Genomic DNA, 21,946 nt, shown 5'->3' on the forward strand with positions numbered 1-21,946 from the left:
TTTAAAAAACAATACAAGGAAAAACTTAACTTTATTTAGCTTTATCTATAAAACAACGAGTTAAAAAGTTGCTATGACATTGAGAACATGATGCCAGAGATAATTATAAAACAGCAATGAATGCTAAAAAAAACATTAACATCACAAATACTAAGAACAGTCCCAGTCCTGGGGAGCCAGCTGTGCACAGTGTTCTTCCTCCAAGGAGTCCACCACCTTTCAAAAACAAAAAAAAAAACACAAAACAAAAAAACAAACCACAACCAAACAAAAAATAAGTTCAAAGGCATCGGGAAACAACCCCCCATTTTAAACATTTCCAACTTACTGGGAAGTAATTTACAGAAAGTAATTACAGAGGGAAAAAAATGGTCAGTGCTGATACGTTTTCTACAATCACACAATAGAGCACAAATGGGGAAAAAGCACTTCTCTTTACACGTACTCAGTTTTTAAAATCACGTCTACATTACCAGCCTTCAAAGTGCAAGCTACATATCTGCTGAATTAACTGAAGGCATAACAGGTGAGACGTAAGTTAAAATACCGCCACCAGTAGTTATACAACTAACCACGGATGCCAGTAGCCTACTTCAAACCCTGACCAACTTGGTGTTTTACTCCCTCCTGTGTGTTACCAGCCAAACACATATTCCATTGTTTAAAATGCCATACTTTCACCTTTCCTAGGAGATTCTCCGTCCAAAAACACCTAGAAGGCAGCGGGAAAGAGGAAGAGAGAAAACAGAATCAGCGATCACACAGTTAATTCTTTTTAAAATACACAGGGTTTTTTTCTTTTCCAAAGTGTTACTAGATTTTGACAAAATAGGTTTGAAAGATTTTCAAAACCTCTGGAATCACGTCAAGTCCTCAATCGCTTTATTTGATTCCTACTATCATCATTATTATCGTCATCACTACTGCTATTGTTATTATTATTTTTGAGACTGAACAGAGAGAGTTTGTACTTGAAACACATCTTGAAAGAAATGACAGGAGGAAAAGGTGAAGGCTAAGCTCACATTGAAGTGAACGTGCGTACAGCCTCATACAACTAAGAGGAGACAGCACACAGAAACACACGCTTCTGTTCCCCTTAACTTACCTGGTAGTCACTAGCGAAGGCTTTATATGGTGGTACGAGAGGTCTCATTGTGGGGAACCTTGTCGTATAATTTGCAGGCTGTACTGGTGTGCTGGCCACGGATTTTGTAGGTGGAGTGAAAACTGAAGACATCGGGGACGCAGAGCTTCTTGCAAAGTTTTCCATCACAGTCTTAAAAAGAGGCATGACATAATGTAAACAGATACTAAAAAGCTGTATTTCAACCCTTATTATCTAGAACTATTATCTAGGATCATTTGATAACGTATCTTCGCATCTCAAAGTCAGCAAAGACCACGGGTACATTGCCTGTCAGTACAGAGCACCACCAAGCATTTCCCCCACCGCAAGCATTGATACGTTGCATTATGCCATTGCGAAGCAGTGGAAGCTTGAAATCTCTTCCCTGCACGTACTCAGTGGCAGCCAAGTTTGAAAGAGTCGAGAGAAAATAGAAAAATTGTCAGACTTGCAGCAAGCCTCAAGCAGTATCTTTTTCTCAGGCCCAGCTGAACATACGTGGCACAACCACCTCTTTCTAAATACTTCTCAAAATCTTTGACCCGATCCCTACAGGAGCGACTCCAATCCTTTACCAACTTGCAGCTCTTGGCTCAGATTCAGTTTGCCACGGAGTTTCACTCAGTCCCCTTACCAAACGCTAGAAAGCGGTCAGAAGGCTCCGTTTCTGTAAGCTGGTGTTTAGAAGGGAATGCACGTCAAACGGAAGAGGCAGCGAGTGACTTGATGGGAACCACGAGTTCCCCAAGAGCCCAGAGGAAACAAGGTGGGAAATGACAACCAGCCTGGGGAGACCCAATTTGCCACATTTCAACTCAGCGGAGCAGAGCCTTCAACCAGCCTCAAGACAACAGGAATCCAGCAGCACATCTGGCAGGAGGTGGCTATCCAAAACACAGGATAGGAGTAGTCTCCAGTGGGGGCGGCAGCTCGCTCTGCTCAACACAGGGGGCACTGAGCCGGGCAACTAACTGCTCCTTTTAAATCAGAAGCCCAAGCACTCCTGTCAAAGCCATGCTATCTAGTTGCCAATTGCAAGGACGAGCTTTACAGACTAACGCCAAACCCACAAACGCATTGGTCTCCAGAATTCTCCCTTGCCTCCAAAAATACAGGTTAAGGATTATGGGCTTATTCATTGGTATTTGAAAGTGGACACACCGTGCACAAGAGACAGAAAATTCAAAGCAACAAAGACCAGAGACCTGACAATTACGTGTCTTGGATCGTTGCTTCTCGAGTTTCAGCTTTTGGGCAATTCAGTCATTGATACAAACTGGACGCCAAAACTGCAAAGAAGGTAAGAAGAGACCAGAAGCCCTACCAGAAGCCCGCACCTGTACGGTAACCAATGCAAAGGGTTGCAGGAATTCATGGGCAGAGCACTGTCGACGCCTAAAAACTAACAGCCCGTGATCAAATTAGCTTGAAATACAGCCAGCCCCACTCCAGCCACTATTGAAAAGAAAGGAACATGGTTTGGTGGGGGCAGGGTGACTTCCAAGCAGCACAGAACTTTCCAATCGTGAACCTTCTCGGCAGGAAATTTTGCCAAACGCTTATGTAAGGTAGGAGAGACTCTGCCCACAGAAGTTACGTTCCTAGGCTTTGCAATTCAAAACGGAAAAAATAGAAGACGTCGGGACAAATAAAGAGGAAGCCCAAAACCACAGTGCCTTCTACTTCAATAAAAACAACTGTTAACTTACTTTATCCGTACAGGGCTTGACACCAATCCTGATACATTCACCAAAAATTCTTCCATCTTTGCTTAAGGCTTTCCGGGCTTGAAGCTTAGACTGATAGCAAATATGCATCCAGTTTCCTGTGTCGGACACCTAGGTGAGATTAAGGGACAACTGTGACGCTCAGCCTTTTAAAGAACGAGCCAGAAGCTTTTCAGAAATTGATCTCAAGCTAAGACATACCACATGCTTTAATATGTTTCCATACTGAGCAAATCGTAGAAGAAGATAGGAAGCTGATGCTTGAGGAAATCTGAAACATGGGAGAAAATATGCAAAAAATTACAATGAGTAGTTTATGGAGTCTGGTGCTACAACAGAACCCTATGAAGGGTTTTCAGAAATCCAAAAGAGCCAAGGGCGTTCGTGCCATTTCAGAAGCAGCGACTTGAGGAATATTCTCAGCTAGGCTCTTTTACTTCACCACACCTCGATGGTTAGAAGGCTGCCTTTCTAACTTGAAAAAAAAAATAACAGGCAGCTTAAGTTCAGGTGCTTCACTAACATCGGTGCAGTTACTGGCTTTAACCACAGCTGTATTTCCGGCAGAACCTAGGAATGCCAGAAAAGAGCACGTCCAAGTACCTCTTTCCACACGTTGCCGAGATTTCAGCCCTGATTTTTCTAATACTTTGGAAATCCACTTACCCAAATACAGTTACCCATGCGGCATCCCATTGATCCTCTGACCTCTGGGAATCACCTCGAGTATAAAAAGGATCTGGCTGAGCAGGAGAAAGAGTCGTCTTCCTAGGCTGCCCAACGCTTGCAGGACCGAACATACTTGAAGCTGTCAAATTGAAATGGCATTCTTTCACAAATTACTTTTGCCAGACAGACAAGCTTAGGAGCCTACACGGAAAGAATCAAGTCAGTAGCAAGCATTTCATTTGCTTATGGAAGAGCCTGGGGGAGATTCACCTGCAGACACAGACAACCAGCAAATCAACCCGACCTTCACGTCTGCAAGCACGCTAGGAAATTTTATGACTCACACCCTAACTTTCCCCTTCAGCCCTGGACACCAGCAGCTGAACACAGACCCCAAACAGGAACAAGGCAGCACAATTAAGCTTAGCAAGAAGCCACAGGTTCATACAGAAGATAGGGAACTTTATGAAGATGGAAGAAGACCCATCCGTCTCAGTGGCTTCACTCAAGTACAACCACCTCTGTGCTCAGTTCAACAACACATTTTGAAGAAGGCGTAAGTAAAGTTGATTGCAATTCAGTCGCTCTCAGAGTGGAAAAGTATTTCACATCCACGTACCTTTTGCAAAGCTAGTAAAGAAAGATGCCACTCCTTCATAAATTAGCAAGGAGCTGATGCAGCAATGATTTTTGTCTATTGAGGAAAGCAGTAAGGGAGCCGATTATCTGTTTTGACAGGACATCTACCTGATCCAGGAGTTGATGGCACGCTTCCAACCAATGGGCTCTGTGTTACAGAAAAGCTGGCCTGCATTAAAACACAGAAAGCGTAACAAATCATTCTTACAGGTACACTTCTCGGATCAGCAGAGATCATTTCCAGGGAACTTAAGCACCAGACAAGAAGAGTAACTGTTTGCCTTAAGTTACTCCTGGCTTTTAAGACTAAGAACAGACGTTTCCACGTAGACTTAATACAAGACGACTAAAAGTTGTTCATGAAAAGTTATGTGACAATGTTTTTACATTCTGACATAGAGTCTAGCAGAGAGTCTGGACATCCAGGAGCCTCAACTCTTACGTTCTGGAATTTCCAGCTGATTACTCAGCCTTACAAGGTCTACAAGAAGAAAGCTTAGTTAGGCTTAGGGTGAGCTTTAGGTAACAGGATCTGAAAAAACCCTTACCTAACACCAATCCCGTATGCTTTGGGAAACCAAGTAGCTTTAGGTACTGACGCTCAGAAACTTATAGGTTAACTTCTTCAAAACAGGCATCTCACTGTTGCTGGAGTAGAGCAACTCACGCATTCACCTGCCTCCCGACGGAAAGGATGCCAGGATCACAAGTCACCAGCATCCGATTTTCACTGTCTAAAAGGCTTAGAAATCATGAGAGCATCACCCCCACTTGTAAGCCTCCGCACTCGCTTCCTTTTCCTCTCAACCACTGAGCGCAACTGCACTGAAGGAGTTATTTCTTTTTAACATAGAAGGATTTCAACATCCCAAACTATTTCAGTACATTTTTAGCCCGAACCATGGCATTTGGTAGGTACAAGATCAAACAAACTGGAGCACCAGGAGGCCTAGCGACATGCCTTCTGATAGCTGCTCATTTTTATTGGGGCTTTTTTAAATATCCTGTCCTTTAGGACAGTCGGGTTCCCTCCTTCCCAGAGAACTCAAACTTGCAGAATAAACTTTTCAGAAGGCAACACGCACACAAAAGACTGCTCATTCAGTGAGGCCTTCTCCTTGTATCAACAGAATCATGTTCACCAAAAAAGAACCAACTATCACTTGACTGCTCAGTTGAAGGAGGTAGCGGCGCTTATTGTTAGAATGACCTTCTAGAAATTTTACTGTTACTCTTTCAAAATCAACCCCACCTCCCGGCCCAAAGTTTGGTGAGATATCGCTCTCAGCGCAAAATTCCTCCTAGTTCAGGAAATGCCTCTAGTGCCCACAAAAAGAAAAGATAACACATATTTGGACCCTTCTGGCAATCAGCAGCCCAATACATTTACCGGAGGGTGAAAAGCTGCAACAAGACTGCATTTGTCATGGACAAAGCATAGCAGAGGCAGGATTTGCATTTGTCATTCTCTACAGTACCCAAACTCAAACCCAGTAGGAGACAGCTCCACCACTGCAGCTCGCGTTTGGGCCGCACAGGAACAGGCTCACCAAGCAACCAGACTACGCGACAGCATGAGCCGAAGAACCCACCAGGCATTCTGCTACGGCAGTTGATACAACTCAGTTAAAAGAATTCACTGAAGCAGGAAACTACCTCACGTCTTCCCCTACGAGCAGGCTGGTGTCTAAGCCACTTACTGGTATTCTTGAGCCTAGAGGTGTTGATCCAAGTCCAGGTCTAAAGCATTCGTCACGCAGGCTTCTGACTGGTGGAGCACCACTTCTATCTTTACCCTTAGGGACTTCTGGTAGTGAGGACGATAACCCTGCAATCAAAAGGAACAAATGAAGAGCCTGAGAAGTCTTGGAATTTTACTCTGCTGCTACTTGTTCTTGAAAGTTCAACAGGAATTTTGGCCAGGGAAGGCTGTTGATTCTTTCACTGGAGGCCTGCAAAACCATCTGGCCTACCAAACTCTTCAGGTTGGATTGTTCTATGTAAATATCGCACAGGTGTCACAACCTGCTTCCTTACACACGTATCAAGAATTAAACTGACTGAAAGACCTTGGCATATCTCTGAACATTTTGTATGTTTACCCCAAGGGGAAAAAAAAAAACAACAACCAACCAGAGAAACAAAAAACCCCAGAGACATCCAAGAACTGTTACAGTGTATTCTACAAAGCACTCTCCTCCCAGCAAGGTTTCCAGTTCCAGTGACATACTTAACCACCCCTTCTGGGAGGCCTGTGTTACCGTCTTCCTGGTTCCCTCTTGCCTCGAGTTGACACCCTGAGGCTGTAGTAAACCCTTTTAAAAACTACCAGGTGAAATTCACATGACTATTTTCAATTTCATGAATATTTCCCTCAGCGGCTTGTATTGGAGGCACCGGGGGGTGGCAGGGCAGACAAGATCGTCAAGCAGGAGAGCAGGAGACCACCAACCCTAGACTATCTCAAGTTGGAAGGGACCCATAGGGATCACGGAGTCCAATTCTGCTTGAAATTGAAAGACAGGAGTATCGACAATTATCTTGACCAAATTTTGACTTTCAGGACAAGTTTTCAGCACGCAACCAACTCTGACCTGCAAGTAGTGCCCAAAATTCCCACACGCTGACTGTGCGGCCGCGTAAATCTGGTACGGGCCGACCCACTGAATCGGGTAAAGCGCCCGTGAGGAACTCGGGCAGAAACCGAGCCTCGTCTCCTGCCTTGGGTGAGGCCGGGGCGCCGGGAGCCATCGCCTCGTCTGCTGCGCTAACTCCAACAGCCTCTAAAACGCGGCCAGCGGAGCGCGGGCAGCGCCGGGGGGAAGAGCCGGGCGACCTCGGCCGGGCAACCGCCACCCCCGAGGCGCCTCGCGCCGCCCAACGGCTCCGCGCGAGCCCAACGGCCGGCGGGAGCGGCGCGCGCGGGGCCCGGCGGCGCGGGGCAGAGGCGCAGGGGGCGCGGGGCCGGGAAGGGGCGGCGGCCCCGCGGCCAAGACGGCCGGGCCGGGCCGGGGGAAGCCTGTGCTGGGCCCGGAGGCGTCTGCACGGCCAAGGGCTTTCCCCGAGAAACAGACGGGGCTGCGCTGGCAGACCGCGTTCGGGTGTCGGGCCGGGGGGAGCCGCTCCTGCGGGCCGGGAGCCGACGAGCGAGGGGCGACCGGCGCTCCAGAAGCCTCGCTCAGCACACGCGGGAAAATCACCTCAGAAACCTCGGGATGATTTTTGTCTATTGAGGAAAGCAGTAACAAAGTCGATTATCTAGTTTCACAGGACATCTACCTGTTCCAGGAGGTGATGGCATACAGAAATGCAGAAGTCCAGAGCTCCCCGTCAAAATACCAGGGGAAAAGAGCCCATTACATTCAGTTGCCTCTCCTTTTAAACACGTGCAACAAATACCTAACTGCTTCAGTGCGCCTCGCCAAATGTACGCCACAGCTAATTAGCAGTGGCAGTTTTAAACGCTGCCAGTCAGTTTGTAAATGACACAGTTTCAGCTTTTTTTTAAAAAAGTTTCATTTAGCATAGAAAAATCAGCGAGATAAGAGATCCCTCCCAATGGTTTTACTCTCCAAGGTCGGGGGTGGGGGGGAGGAAATCAAATCCCCGGGGCTGCAATCCATAGGAACAGGGTTCTATGATATCTCCACTGTTACAACCGAGAGCACAAAGGCCGGCAAAGAAGTGCAAAGAGAGCGCCAAGTCTCGTTGCTCACGACTTCTATGGCCCAGTGCTTCATCTCTGAGGGCCCGCTCTGACGGGAGCTTCATAAAAAGGCAAGTGCCTTCAGTGAGAAACGGTTCTATTTTGGAAAATCTCTTTCCAACCAACATCAAAATGACACACCTTATGTTACGGACAAAGGACACCATGGAAGCAACCACTCGGCAAAACCACAGCAGGACTCACCCTCACTAGTTACGAGGCTGCTGATGCTTCGTGGAAAAGCAATTGGACCTCGATTGCTTTAGGACAGATGCCAGTATCTCAGTAAGGTTTCTCGAGTCCTGCTATAAGGTATCCTAAACACTGACTGAAAAGCATAAAGCTTTTATCAGGAACACAGAGCCTGCTTCTCCTGAACATCTGAAATCTCACAAACAGTTTCTTCCCCCTTTTAGTCCACAGTTATTTTCACAGCATCACTTAAGAGCAAGCACACAGAAAGAGAAGACGACTGTGCTTTCAGGAAGAGAAAGCAAATGCAGGGAAGTACGCCTTGCATGGGCCTAACGTGCGCCAGAACAGACCTTATATTATTTGTACTGTTTTGTTAAAATATTTCATACAAAAACTATAGAAGGAGAGCTGACGAAGCCCTCGTGTTAACTTCAAAGTCCACACTACCAGGACTTTCGGAAGAAAGCAGACACCCATCGCAGACGTACCTCGTACTCACAGAGCACTCCGGATCCTTTCCATCGGTCCTGCGCTGTCACCGCACAACAAAAGGGCAACCACGGAGAAACGCTGGCAGTTGACATTCTGCCGAGAGAGGAAAAAAAACCTTTAGCCCAAAGCTGGGTAGCAGTCCAAGGCCTCCTTCTTCCGTGGGGGTTTGCAGAGGCTGCAGCCGAGTGGAGGAAAAAGCATTGGGCACCATCTCTGGCACAGTAATTGATACCGGCCACTAGAGCTTGGCATTTTTTTGACTCGCTGGCAGCTTTACTTCCCCCAGAGCCACTTTCCCCAGCACACGCAGCTGACAGGCACAGACGCCTACGGACATTTTCTCGAGCCAAGCAGAGCCTAGGTCTCCTCACCCTATACGTCCTGAGCTGAATATTTTTCTTAAAGGGTGCAGCAACCACGTGTCCTTCCAAACTGCCTCCTTGCAACAAAGCAGCTGTTTTTCCCAGGCCGTTTCTCCAAACGGCCACGATCTTTTCAAACTGCCCTTGCGCCACCAAACCCGCGCAGGCTCCCTCCCAGCTTTTGGCTGCCCTTGGCTTTACCGGGCACACGCTCTATTCCCTCGCCCAACAGCAAAAGCAGGGCACGCTCTCAGACCAGAGCGCAACCCTGCGGGTGCCCGCGCACGCCCGGCTGCTTTGGCGAGGAGCCCCCGAGCGTCCCCGACAGCGCAGGCTGCACGCCCAAGCTCAGCTTCACCCGCACCCCTTTCAGAGGATGCGCAACTTGCCATTCGCTTCCTGACATGGCTGCTCTTCCTTCAGAAATTCCACTTGGAGCCAACATTTTCACAACGGGTTCAAGCAGTTACCTTCCTGCAATTACCAGCACTTTTACACAGACAAGTCACTTAACTGCTCTTCTAAAATTACCCGACTGAAAGTCACAGCCCTGAAAGAGGAGGGAAAAAGACAAGGAGAGCTCAGGCAGCAGCAGAGCTCTGCAGGCTGCCACCTGCAGTCAACATCGCACTCTCTTTTTGAAAGCACACACACACACACACACACACACACGCCCCCCCAAAAACTCACATCCCCACAAAACAAACAAACAAAAACCCCAGGACCTTGTGTCTTCCCCTCTCTCAGCAGACTGTCTCCTCAGAGCGTGACGTGCAGACCATCTGTACCCCGAGGACATTTGCCCGCAAGCAATATGTGTCCAGAAACGGCCCAGATCTCCACGAGTTGTGTCATTTTGGGGGGTTTCGTTATCATAACTCAATTGCATGGAGGGGCACGTTTGAGAGGAAACTCATTAACTTTTAAACGTAGCCTCTCCTTGGGCAAAAAAACTTGTTGGAGACGGTTGTGGGGAGCGCTGGGGAACTACCGAGGGCCCGGCCCCGCGTCCCTGCGGGGCGGCACCAGCTCGGCCCGGCCGCCGCTCGAGGACCGCCGCTCCGGGTTTCATTGCTCCGGCATCGCCAGCAGCGCACCCCAACCCCTCCCGGCCGAAGGGACCCCGCGGGAAGCCGGGCCCAGCCAGCCCCCTCCGACACCACAGTGACCACGCAGGCTCCCCGTGCCCCCCTCACGTCCCCCCGTCTCGCCTCGGGACCCCGCCGCCCCCTGCCTCACCTTGACGAGGTCCCGATGCTTCACGACGTGCTCGCCGCGGCCCCGGACCGGACCGCGACGACCCGCCCGCCAGGACCCGCTTTCCCCACGGGCCCCTCCGCGCCCGCTTCCACCTGCCCGCCATTTTCCCCACGCCCCCTTCCCTTCCGGCCCGCCGCCGACGGCCCGCCCACGCCGCGCGCCCATTGGCCATCGCCCACTCCGCTCCTAGGCAGCTGGGCTCCAGTGGTCGTCAATCCTCGCCGTCAATCCCCATCCTGCCCCGCCCCGGCGATGCGCTACGGCCAATCGGAGCGCGGCGAAGCGACGCCACCCGACCAATGGGAGCGCGGTGCCCGCGCTGTGATTGGCCCATTCTCCCGCGCATGCGCGCCACAGCGCTTGCCATGGTGAGGGCGCTGCGGCGGGGGCCGGTGCCATGGCGGCGGGGCCGTGCGGCCGGGCAGGCGGGATTCACCAAAACACGGCTTTTTCTTCTTAAAAACTGTAGAGGTTTATTTGCGAAAGCACGAAAAAAGCCTGGCGCACTGCCCGACCGGCGCTCCAGAAGCCTCGCTCAGCACATGCGGGAAAATCACCTCAGACGACGCGGAATCTGCCCGCGCAGGGGCTTCTTCTGGACTCCCATCGGTGAAGCCCCAAGCGGCCCGAGGCAGAAACCTCGCTTCTCCCCAGGTGCTCTGGGGACTTTACTCAGCACGAGCCCCAGCTTCGTCCTGTGCCCTGGGCGCCCATCGGTGACCTCCACAGAGAAAAGCCTGTTGGTCGAGAGGTTTTGGCCGGGATGTGGCCGAGACACCACAGAAGGTGCCTGACCTCGAAGAGGGTGTGAAACCAAAGGACGTGTCGCACGTGTTTGTTCTGCTGCAGCTGCTGACTTAGGCAGAAGACAGCAAAAAGTGGAACTTCTGGACCGCCCAGGACATGAAGTTAATCAGTGAAGCTGTTAACTACTCATTCATACTGCTCAGAGAAGAACACAGACAAATATTCCCACATTGCTGACTGTGCGGCCACACAAATCTGGTATCGGCCTCCCCGATAGACAACGTCCACAGCCTTCCCCCCGCCCAGAAGGCAGGTCACGTCGTCACAGAAAGAGATCAGGTTGGTTAAGCAGGACCTCCCTTTCCTAAACCCATGCTGGCTGGCCCTGATCCCTTGAGTTTTACTTCCCAAGAAGTGGAAAATATGACTTTGTTGATAGAAGCACAGTTTATATGCATTACAGAAAAACGTCCTCACAGCCATTTAAAAAACAATACAAGGAAAAACTTAACTTTATTTAGCTTTATCTATAAAACAACGAGTTAAAAAGTTGCTATGACATTGAGAACATGATGCCAGAGATAATTATAAAACAGCAATGAATGCTAAAAAAAACATTAACATCACAAATACTAAGAACAGTCCCAGTCCTGGGGAGCCAGCTGTGCACAGTGTTCTTCCTCCAAGGAGTCCACCACCTTTCAAAAACAAAAAAAAAACACAAAACAAAAAAACAAACCACAACCAAACAAAAAATAAGTTCAAAGGCATCGGGAAACAACCCCCCATTTTAAACATTTCCAACTTACTGGGAAGTAATTTACAGAAAGTAATTACAGAGGGAAAAAAATGGTCAGTGCTGATACGTTTTCTACAATCACACAATAGAGCACAAATGGGGAAAAAGCACTTCTCTTTACACCTACTCAGTTTTTAAAATCACGTCTACATTACCAGCCTTCAAAGTGCAAGCTACATATCTGCTGAATTAACTGAAGGCATAACAGGTGAGACGTAAGTTAAAATACCGCCACCAGTAGTTATACAACTAACCACGGATGCCAGTAGCCTACTTCAAACCCTGACCAACTTGGTGTTTTACTCCCTCCTGTGTGTTACCAGCCAAACACATATTCCATTGTTTAAAATGCCATACTTTCACCTTTCCTAGGAGATTCTCCGTCCAAAAACACCTAGAAGGCAGCGGGAAAGAGGAAGAGAGAAAACAGAATCAGCGATCACACAGTTAATTCTTTTTAAAATACACAGGGTTTTTTTCTTTTCCAAAGTGTTACTAGATTTTGACAAAATAGGTTTGAAAGATTTTCAAAACCTCTGGAATCACGTCAAGTCCTCAATCGCTTTATTTGATTCCTACTATCATCATTATTATCGTCATCACTACTGCTATTGTTATTATTATTTTTGAGACTGAACAGAGAGAGTTTGTACTTGAAACACATCTTGAAAGAAATGACAGGAGGAAAAGGTGAAGGCTAAGCTCACATTGAAGTGAACGTGCGTACAGCCTCATACAACTAAGAGGAGACAGCACACAGAAACACACGCTTCTGTTCCCCTTAACTTACCTGGTAGTCACTAGCGAAGGCTTTATATGGTGGTACGAGAGGTCTCATTGTGGGGAACCTTGTCGTATAATTTGCAGGCTGTACTGGTGTGCTGGCCACGGATTTTGTAGGTGGAGTGAAAACTGAAGACATCGGGGACGCAGAGCTTCTTGCAAAGTTTTCCATCACAGTCTTAAAAAGAGGCATGACATAATGTAAACAGATACTAAAAAGCTGTATTTCAACCCTTATTATCTAGAACTATTATCTAGGATCATTTGATAACGTATCTTCGCATCTCAAAGTCAGCAAAGACCACGGGTACATTGCCTGTCAGTACAGAGCACCACCAAGCATTTCCCCCACCGCAAGCATTGATACGTTGCATTATGCCATTGCGAAGCAGTGGAAGCTTGAAATCTCTTCCCTGCACGTACTCAGTGGCAGCCAAGTTTGAAAGAGTAGAGAGAAAATAGAAAAATTGTCAGACTTGCAGCAAGCCTCAAGCAGTATCTTTTTCTCAGGCCCAGCTGAACATACGTAGCATAACCACCTCTTTCTAAATACTTCTCAAAATCTTTGACCCGATCCCTACAGGAGCGACTCCAATCCTTTACCAACTTGCAGCTCTTGGCTCAGATTCAGTTTGCCAAGGAGTTTCACTCAGACCCCTTACCAAACGCTAGAAAGCAGTCAGAAGGCTCCGTTTCTGTAAGCTGGTGTTTAGAAGGGAATGCACGTCAAACGGAAGAGGCAGCGAGTGACTTGATGGGAACCACGAGTTCCCCAAGAGCCCAGAGGAAACAAGGTGGGAAATGACAACCAGCCTGGGGAGACCCAATTTGCCACATTTCAACTCAGCGGAGCAGAGCCTTCAACCAGCCTCAAGACAACAGGAATCCAGCAGCACATCTGGCAGGAGGTGGCTATCCAAAACACAGGATAGGAGTAGTCTCCAGTGGGGGCGGCAGCTCGCTCTGCTCAACACAGGGGGCACTGAGCCGGGCAACTAACTGCTCCTTTTAAATCAGAAGCCCAAGCACTCCTGTCAAGGCCATGCTATCTAGTTGCCAATTGCAAGGACGAGCTTTACAGACTAACGCCAAACCCACAAACGCATTGGTCTCCAGAATTCTCCCTTGCCTCCAAAAATACAGGTTAAGGATTATGGGCTTATTCATTGGTATTTGAAAGTGGACACACCGTGCACAAGAGACAGAAAATTCAAAGCAACAAAGACCAGAGACCTGACAATTACGTGTCTTGGATCGTTGCTTCTCGAGTTTCAGCTTTTGGGCAATTCAGTCATTGATACAAACTGGACGCCAAAACAGCAAAGAAGGTAAGAAGAGACCAGAAGCCCTACCAGAAGCCCGCACCTGTACGGTAACCAATGCAAAGAGTTGCAGGAATTCATGGGCAGAGCACTGTCGACGCCTAAAAACTAACAGCCCGTGATCAAATTAGCTTGAAATACAGCCAGCCCCACTCCAGCCACTATTGAAAAGAAAGGAACATGGTTTGGTGGCGGCAGGGTGACTTCCAAGCAGCACAGAACTTTCCAATCGTGAACCTTCTTGTCAGGAAATTTTGCCAAACACTTATGTAAGGTAGGAGAGACTCTGCCCACAGAAGTTAACTTCCTACGCTTTGCAATTCAAAACGGAAAAAATAGAAGACGTCGGGACAAATAAAGAGGAAGCCCAAAACCACAGTGCCTTCTACTTCAATAAAAACAACTGTTAACTTACTTTATCCGTACAGGGCTTGACACCGATCCTGATACATTCACCAAAAATTCTTCCATCTTTGCTTAAGGCTTTCCGGGCTTGAAGCTTAGACTGATAGCAAATATGCATCCAGTTTCCTGTGTCGGACACCTAGGTGAGATTAAGGGACAACTGTGACGCTCAGCCTTTTAAAGAACGAGCCAGAAGCTTTTCAGAAATTGATCTCAAGCTAAGACATACCACATGCTTTAATATGTTTCCATACTGAGCAAATCGTAGAAGAAGATAGGAAGCTGATGCTTGAGGAAATCTGAAACATGGGAGAAAATATGCAAAAAATTACAATGAGTAGTTTATGGAGTCTGGTGCTACAACAGAACCCTATGAAGGGTTTTCAGAAATCCAAAAGAGCCAAGGGCGTTCGTGCCATTTCAGAAGCAGCGACTTGAGGAATATTCTCAGCTAGGCTCTTTTACTTCACCACACCTCGATGGTTAGAAGGCTGCCTTTCTAACTTGAAAAAAAAAATAACAGGCAGCTTAAGTTCAGGTGCTTCACTAACATCGGTGCAGTTACTGGCTTTAACCACAGCTGTATTTCCGGCAGAACCTAGGAATGCCAGAAAAGAGCACGTCCAAGTACCTCTTTCCACACGTTGCCGAGATTTCAGCCCTGATTTTTCTAATACTTTGGAAATCCACTTACCCAAATACAGTTACCCATGCGGCATCCCATTGATCCTCTGACCTCTGGGAATCACCTCGAGTATAAAAAGGATCTGGCTGAGCAGGAGAAAGAGTCGTCTTCCTAGGCTGCCCAACGCTTGCAGGACCGAACATACTTGAAGCTGTCAAATTGAAATGGCATTCTTTCACAAATTACTTTTGCCAGACAGACAAGCTTAGGAGCCTACACGGAAAGAATCAAGTCAGTAGCAAGCATTTCATTTGCTTATGGAAGAGCCTGGGGGAGATTCACCTGCAGACACAGACAACCAGCAAATCAACCCGACCTTCACGTCTGCAAGCACGCTAGGAAATTTTATGACTCACACCCTAACTTTCCCCTTCAGCCCTGGACACCAGCAGCTGAACACAGACCCCAAACAGGAACAAGGCAGCACAATTAAGCTTAGCAAGAAGCCACAGGTTCATACAGAAGATAGGAAACTTTATGAAGATGGAAGAAGACCCATCCGTCTCAGTGGCTTCACTCAAGTACAACCACCTCTGTGCTCAGTTCAACAACACATTTTGAAGAAGGCGTAAGTAAAGCTGATTGCAATTCAGTCGCTCTCAGAGTGGAAAAGTATTTCACATCCACGTACCTTTTGCAAAGCTAGTAAAGAAAGATGCCACTCCTTCATAAATTAGCAAGGAGCTGATGCAGCAATGATTTTTGTCTATTGAGGAAAGCAGTAAGAGAGCCGATTATCTGTTTTGACAGGACATCTACCTGATCCAGGAGTTGATGGCACGCTTCCAACCAATGGGCTCTGTGTTACAGAAAAGCTGGCCTGCATTAAAACACAGAAAGCGTAACAAATCATTCTTACAGGTACACTTCTCGGATCAGCAGAGATCATTTCCAGGGAACTTAAGCACCAGACAAGAAGAGTAACTGTTTGCCTTAAGTTACTCCTGGCTTTTAAGACTAAGAACAGACGTTTCCACGTAGACTTAATACAAGACGACTAAAAGTTGTTCATGAAAAGTTATGTGACAATGTTTTTACATTCTGACATAGAGTCTAGCAGAGAGTCTGGACATCCAGGAGCCTCAACTCTTACGTTCTGGAATTTCCAGCTGATTACTCAGCCTTACAAGGTCTACAAGAAGAAAGCTTAGTTAGGCTTAGGGTGAGCTTTAGGTAACAGGATCTGAAAAAACCCTTACCTAACACCAATCCCGTATGCTTTGGGAAACCAAGTAGCTTTAGGTACTGACGCTCAGAAACTTATAGGTTAACTTCTTCAAAACAGGCATCTCACTGTTGCTGGAGTAGAGCAACTCACGCATTCACCTGCCTCCCAACGGAAAGGATGCCAGGATCACAAGTCACCAGCATCCGATGTTCACTGTCTAAAAGGCTTAGAAATCATGAGAGCATCACCCCCACTTGTAAGCCTCCGCACTCGCTTCCTTTTCCTCTCAACCACTTAGCGCAACTGCACTGAAGGAGTTATTTCTTTTTAACATAGAAGGATTTCAACATCCCAAACTATTTCAGTACATTTTTAGCCCGAACCATGGCATTTTGTAGGTACAAGATCAAACAAACTGGAGCACCAGGAGGCCTAGCGACATGCCTTCTGATAGCTGCTCATTTTTATTGGGGCTTTTTTAAATATCCTGTCCTTTAGGACAGTCGGGTTCCCTCCTTCCCAGAGAACTCAAACTTGCAGAATAAACTTTTCAGAAGGCAACACACACACAAAAGACTGCTCATTCAGTGAGGCCTTCTCCTTGTATCAACAGAATCGCGTTCACCAAAAAAGAACCAACTATCACTTGACTGCTCAGTTGAAGGAGGTAGCGGCGCTTATTGTTAGAATGACCTTCTAGAAATTTTACTGTTACTCTTTCAAAATCAACCCCACCTCCCGGCCCAACGTTTGGTGAGATATCGCTCTCAGCGCAAAATTCCTCCTAGTTCAGGACATGCCTCTAGTGCCCACAAAAAGAAAAGATAACACATATTTGGACCCTTCTGGCAATCAGCAGCCCAATACATTTACCGGAGGGTGAAAAGCTGCAACAAGACTGCATTTGTCATGGACAAAGCATAGCAGAGGCAGGATTTGCATTTGTCATTCTCTACAGTACCCAAACTCAAACCCAGTAGGAGACAGCTCCACCACTGCAGCTCGCGTTTGGGCCGCACAGGAACAGGCTCACCAAGCAACCAGACTACGCGACAGCATGAGCCGAAGAACCCACCAGGCATTCTGCTACGGCAGTTGATACAACTCAGTTAAAAGAATTCACTGAAGCAGGAAACTACCTCACGTCTTCCCCTACGAGCAGGCTGGTGTCTAAGCCACTTACTGGTATTCTTGAGCCTAGAGGTGTTGATCCAAGTCGCGGTCTAAAGGATTCGTCACGCAGGCTTCTGACTGGTGGAGCACCACTTCTATCTTTACCCTTAGGGACTTCTGGTAGTGAGGACGATAACCCTGCAATCAAAAGGAACAAATGAAGAGCCTGAGAAGTCTTGGAATTTTACTCTGCTGCTACTTGTTCTTGAAAGTTCAACAGGAATTTTGGCCAGGGAAGGCTGTTGATTCTTTCACTGGAGGCCTGCAAAACCATCTGGCCTACCAAACTCTTCAGGTTGGATTGTTCTATGTAAATATCGCACAGGTGTCACAACCTGCTTCCTTACACAAGTATCAAGAATTAAACTGACTGAAAGACCTTGGCATATCTCTGAACATTTTGTATGTTTACCCCAAGGGGAAAAAAAAAAAAAACAACCAACCAGAGAAACAAAAAACCCCAGAGACATCCAAGAACTGTTACAGTGTATTCTACAAAGCACTCTCCTCCCAGCAAGGTTTCCAGTTCCAGTGACATACTTAACCACCCCTTCTGGGAGGCCTGTGTTACCGTCTTCCTGGTTCCCTCTTGCCTCGAGTTGACACCCTGAGGCTGTAGTAAACCCTTTTAAAAACTACCAGGTGAAATTCACATGACTATTTTCAATTTCATGAATATTTCCCTCAGCGGCTTGTATTGGAGGCACCGGGGGGTGGCAGGGCAGACAAGATCGTCAAGCAGGAGAGCAGGAGACCACCAACCCTAGACTATCTCAAGTTGGAAGGGACCCATAGGGATCACGGAGTCCAATTCTGCTTGAAATTGAAAGACAGGAGTATCGACAATTATCTTGACCAAATTTTGACTTTCAGGACAAGTTTTCAGCACGCAACCAACTCTGACCTGCAAGTAGTGCCCAAAATTCCCACACGCTGACTGTGCGGCCGCGTAAATCTGGTACGGGCCGACCCACTGAATCGGGTAAAGCGCCCGTGAGGAACTCGGGCAGAAACCGAGCCTCGTCTCCTGCCTTGGGTGAGGCCGGGGCGCCGGGAGCCATCGCCTCGTCTGCTGCGCTAACTCCAAAAGCCTCTAAAACGCGGCCAGCGGAGCACGGGCAGCGCCGGGGGGAAGAGCCGGGCGACCTCGGCCGGGCAACCGCCACCCCCGAGGCGCCTCGCGCCGCCCAACGGCTCCGCGCGAGCCCAACGGCCGGCGGGAGCGGCGCGCGCGGGGCCCGGCGGCGCGGGGCAGAGGCGCAGGGGGCGCGGGGCCGGGAAGGGGCGGCGGCCCCGCGGCCAAGACGGCCGGGCCGGGCCGGGCCGGGCCGGGGGAAGCCTGTGCTGGGCCCGGAGGCGTCTGCACGGCCAAGGGCTTTCCCCGAGAAACAGACGGGGCTGCGCTGGCAGACCGCGTTCGGGTGTCGGGCCGGGGGGAGCCGCTCCTGCGGGCCGGGAGCCGACGAGCGAGGGGCGACCGGCGCTCCAGAAGCCTCGCTCAGCACACGCGGGAAAATCACCTCAGAAACCTCGGGATGATTTTTGTCTATTGAGGAAAGCAGTAACAAAGTCGATTATCTAGTTTCACAGGACATCTACCTGTTCCAGGAGGTGATGGCATACAGAAATGCAGAAGTCCAGAGCTCCCCGTCAAAATACCAGGGGAAAAGAGCCCATTACATTCAGTTGCCTCTCCTTTTAAACACGTGCAACAAATACCTAACTGCTTCAGTGCGCCTCGCCAAGTGTACGCCACAGCTAATTAGCAGTGGCAGTTTTAAACGCTGCCAGTCAGTTTGTAAATGACACAGTTTCAGCTTTTTTTTAAAAAAGTTTCATTTAGCATAGAAAAATCAGCGAGATAAGAGATCCCTCCCAATGGTTTTACTCTGGAAGGTCGGGGGTGGGGGGGAGGAAATCAAATCCCCGGGGCTGCAATCCATAGGAACAGGGTTCTATGATATCTCCACTGTTACAACCGAGAGCACAAAGGCCGGCAAAGAAGTGCAAAGAGAGCGCCAAGTCTCGTTGCTCACGACTTCTATGGCCCAGTGCTTCATCTCTGAGGGCCCGCTCTGACGGGAGCTTCATAAAAAGGCAAGTGCCTTCAGTGAGAAACGGTTCTATTTTGGAAAATCTCTTTCCAACCAACATCAAAATGACACACCTTATGTTACGGACAAAGGACACCATGGAAGCAACCACTCGGCAAAACCACAGCAGGACTCACCCTCACTAGTTACGAGGCTGCTGATGCTTCGTGGAAAAGCAATTGGACCTCGATTGCTTTAGGACAGATGCCAGTATCTCAGTAAGGTTTCTCGAGTCCTGCTATAAGGTATCCTAAACACTGACTGAAAAGCATAAAGCTTTTATCAGGAACACAGAGCCTGCTTCTCCTGAACATCTGAAATCTCACAAACAGTTTCTTCCCCCTTTTAGTCCACAATTATTTTCACAGCATCACTTAAGAGCAAGCACACAGAAAGAGAAGACGACTGTGCTTTCAGGAAGAGAAAGCAAATGCAGGGAAGTACGCCTTGCATGGGCCTAACGTGCGCCAGAACAGACCTTATATTATTTGTACTGTTTTGTTAAAATATTTCATACAAAAACTATAGAAGGAGAGCTGACGAAGCCCTCGTGTTAACTTCAAAGTCCACACTACCAGGACTTTCGGAAGAAAGCAGACACCCATCGCAGACGTACCTCGTACTCACAGAGCACTCCGGATCCTTTCCATCGGTCCTGCGCTGTCACCGCACAACAAAAGGGCAACCACGGAGAAACGCTGGCAGTTGACATTCTGCCGAGAGAGGAAAAAAAACCTTTAGCCCAAAGCTGGGTAGCAGTCCAAGGCCTCCTTCTTCCGTGGGGGTTTGCAGAGGCTGCAGCCGAGTGGAGGAAAAAGCATTGGGCACCATCTCTGGCACAGTAATTGATACCGGCCACTAGAGCTTGGCATTTTTTTGACTCGCTGGCAGCTTTACTTCCCCCAGAGCCACTTTCCCCAGCACACGCAGCTGACAGGCACAGACGCCTACGGACATTTTCTCGAGCCAAGCAGAGCCTAGGTCTCCTCACCCTATACGTCCTGAGCTGAATATTTTTCTTAAAGGGTGCAGCAACCACGTGTCCTTCCAAACTGCCTCCTTGCAACAAAGCAGCTGTTTTTCCCAGGCCGTTTCTCCAAACGGCCACGATCTTTTCAAACTGCCCTTGCGCCACCAAACCTGCGCAGGCTCCCTCCCAGCTTTTGGCTGCCCTTGGCTTTACCGGGCACACGCTCTATTCCCTCGCCCAACAGCAAAAGCAGGGCACGCTCTCAGACCAGAGCGCAACCCTGCGGGTGCCCGCGCACGCCCGGCTGCTTTGGCGAGGAGCCCCCGAGCGTCCCCGACAGCGCAGGCTGCACGCCCAAGCTCAGCTTCACCCGCACCCCTTTCAGAGGATGCGCAACTTGCCATTCGCTTCCTGACATGGCTGCTCTTCCTTCAGAAATTCCACTTGGAGCCAACATTTTCACAACGGGTTCAAGCAGTTACCTTCCTGCAATTACCAGCACTTTTACACAGACAAGTCACTTAACTGCTCTTCTAAAATTACCCGACTGAAAGTCACAGCCCTGAAAGAGGAGGGAAAAAGACAAGGAGAGCTCAGGCAGCAGCAGAGCTCTGCAGGCTGCCACCTGCAGTCAACATCGCACTCTCTTTTTGAAAGCACACACACACACACACACACACACACGCCCCCCCAAAAACTCACATCCCCACAAAACAAACAAACAAAAACCCCAGGACCTTGTGTCTTCCCCTCTCTCAGCAGACTGTCTCCTCAGAGCGTGACGTGCAGACCATCTGTACCCCGAGGACATTTGCCCGCAAGCAATATGTGTCCAGAAACGGCCCAGATCTCCACGAGTTGTGTCATTTTGGGGGGTTTCGTTATCATAACTCAATTGCATGGAGGGGCACGTTTGAGAGGAAACTCATTAACTTTTAAACGTAGCCTCTCCTTGGGCAAAAAAACTTGTTGGAGACGGTTGTGGGGAGCGCTGGGGAACTACCGAGGGCCCGGCCCCGCGTCCCTGCGGGGCGGCACCAGCTCGGCCCGGCCGCCGCTCGAGGACCGCCGCTCCGGGTTTCATTGCTCCGGCATCGCCAGCAGCGCACCCCAACCCCTCCCGGCCGAAGGGACCCCGCGGGAAGCCGGGCCCAGCCAGCCCCCTCCGACACCACAGTGACCACGCAGGCTCCCCGTGCCCCCCTCACGTCCCCCCGTCTCGCCTCGGGACCCCGCCGCCCCCTGCCTCACCTTGACGAGGTCCCGATGCTTCACGACGTGCTCGCCGCGGCCCCGGACCGGACCGCGACGACCCGCCCGCCAGGACCCGCTTTCCCCACGGGCCCCTCCGCGCCCGCTTCCACCTGCCCGCCATTTTCCCCACGCCCCCTTCCCTTCCGGCCCGCCGCCGACGGCCCGCCCACGCCGCGCGCCCATTGGCCATCGCCCACTCCGCTCCTAGGCAGCTGGGCTCCAGTGGTCGTCAATCCTCGCCGTCAATCCCCATCCTGCCCCGCCCCGGCGATGCGCTACGGCCAATCGGAGCGCGGCGAAGCGACGCCACCCGACCAATGGGAGCGCGGTGCCCGCGCTGTGATTGGCCCATTCTCCCGCGCATGCGC

At 49.3% G+C, this 21,946-nt stretch overlaps 2 protein-coding genes across 11 annotated transcripts; both read right to left on the reverse strand.

The window, feature by feature from the left end:
* On the reverse strand, nt 1-10,320 carry LOC141748620 (nucleoporin NUP35-like). 6 transcript variants are annotated; one of them, XM_074601004.1, is made up of 11 exons: nt 10,159-10,320; nt 9,309-9,393; nt 8,554-8,650; nt 5,865-5,992; nt 4,273-4,333; nt 3,523-3,664; nt 3,058-3,127; nt 2,839-2,967; nt 1,109-1,279; nt 682-712; nt 1-216 (listed from the first exon to the last, which is right to left on the reverse strand). In XM_074601004.1, exons 6-11 carry the CDS (start codon nt 3,654-3,656, stop codon nt 104-106), a joined length of 648 nt encoding a protein of 215 aa, XP_074457105.1. In that variant the 5' UTR covers nt 3,657-3,664; nt 4,273-4,333; nt 5,865-5,992; nt 8,554-8,650; nt 9,309-9,393; nt 10,159-10,320; the 3' UTR covers nt 1-103. The 6 variants fall into 6 exon arrangements, with proteins under 6 accessions (XP_074457105.1, XP_074457103.1, XP_074457102.1 ...); XM_074601002.1 differs by having other exon boundaries at nt 9,309-9,469; nt 10,159-10,311; XM_074601001.1 differs by lacking the exon at nt 9,309-9,393.
* A 1,088-nt stretch (nt 10,321-11,408) lies between these two features.
* Nucleotides 11,409-21,734, reverse strand: LOC141748619 (nucleoporin NUP35-like). Of its 5 annotated transcripts, none has more exons than XM_074600997.1 (11): nt 21,576-21,714; nt 20,726-20,886; nt 19,971-20,067; nt 17,272-17,399; nt 15,680-15,740; nt 14,930-15,071; nt 14,465-14,534; nt 14,246-14,374; nt 12,516-12,686; nt 12,089-12,119; nt 11,409-11,624 (listed from the first exon to the last, which is right to left on the reverse strand). In XM_074600997.1, exons 6-11 carry the CDS (start codon nt 15,061-15,063, stop codon nt 11,512-11,514), a joined length of 648 nt encoding a protein of 215 aa, XP_074457098.1. In that variant the 5' UTR covers nt 15,064-15,071; nt 15,680-15,740; nt 17,272-17,399; nt 19,971-20,067; nt 20,726-20,886; nt 21,576-21,714; the 3' UTR covers nt 11,409-11,511. The 5 variants fall into 5 exon arrangements, with proteins under 5 accessions (XP_074457098.1, XP_074457099.1, XP_074457097.1 ...); XM_074600998.1 differs by having other exon boundaries at nt 20,726-20,810; nt 21,576-21,713; XM_074600996.1 differs by lacking the exon at nt 20,726-20,886 and having other exon boundaries at nt 21,576-21,734.
* Between the last annotated feature and the right edge of the window lie 212 nt (nt 21,735-21,946).

Source organism: Larus michahellis, chromosome 9 (genome assembly GCF_964199755.1).
Source record: "Larus michahellis chromosome 9, bLarMic1.1, whole genome shotgun sequence".
Classification (NCBI taxonomy): Eukaryota; Metazoa; Chordata; class Aves; order Charadriiformes; family Laridae; genus Larus; species Larus michahellis.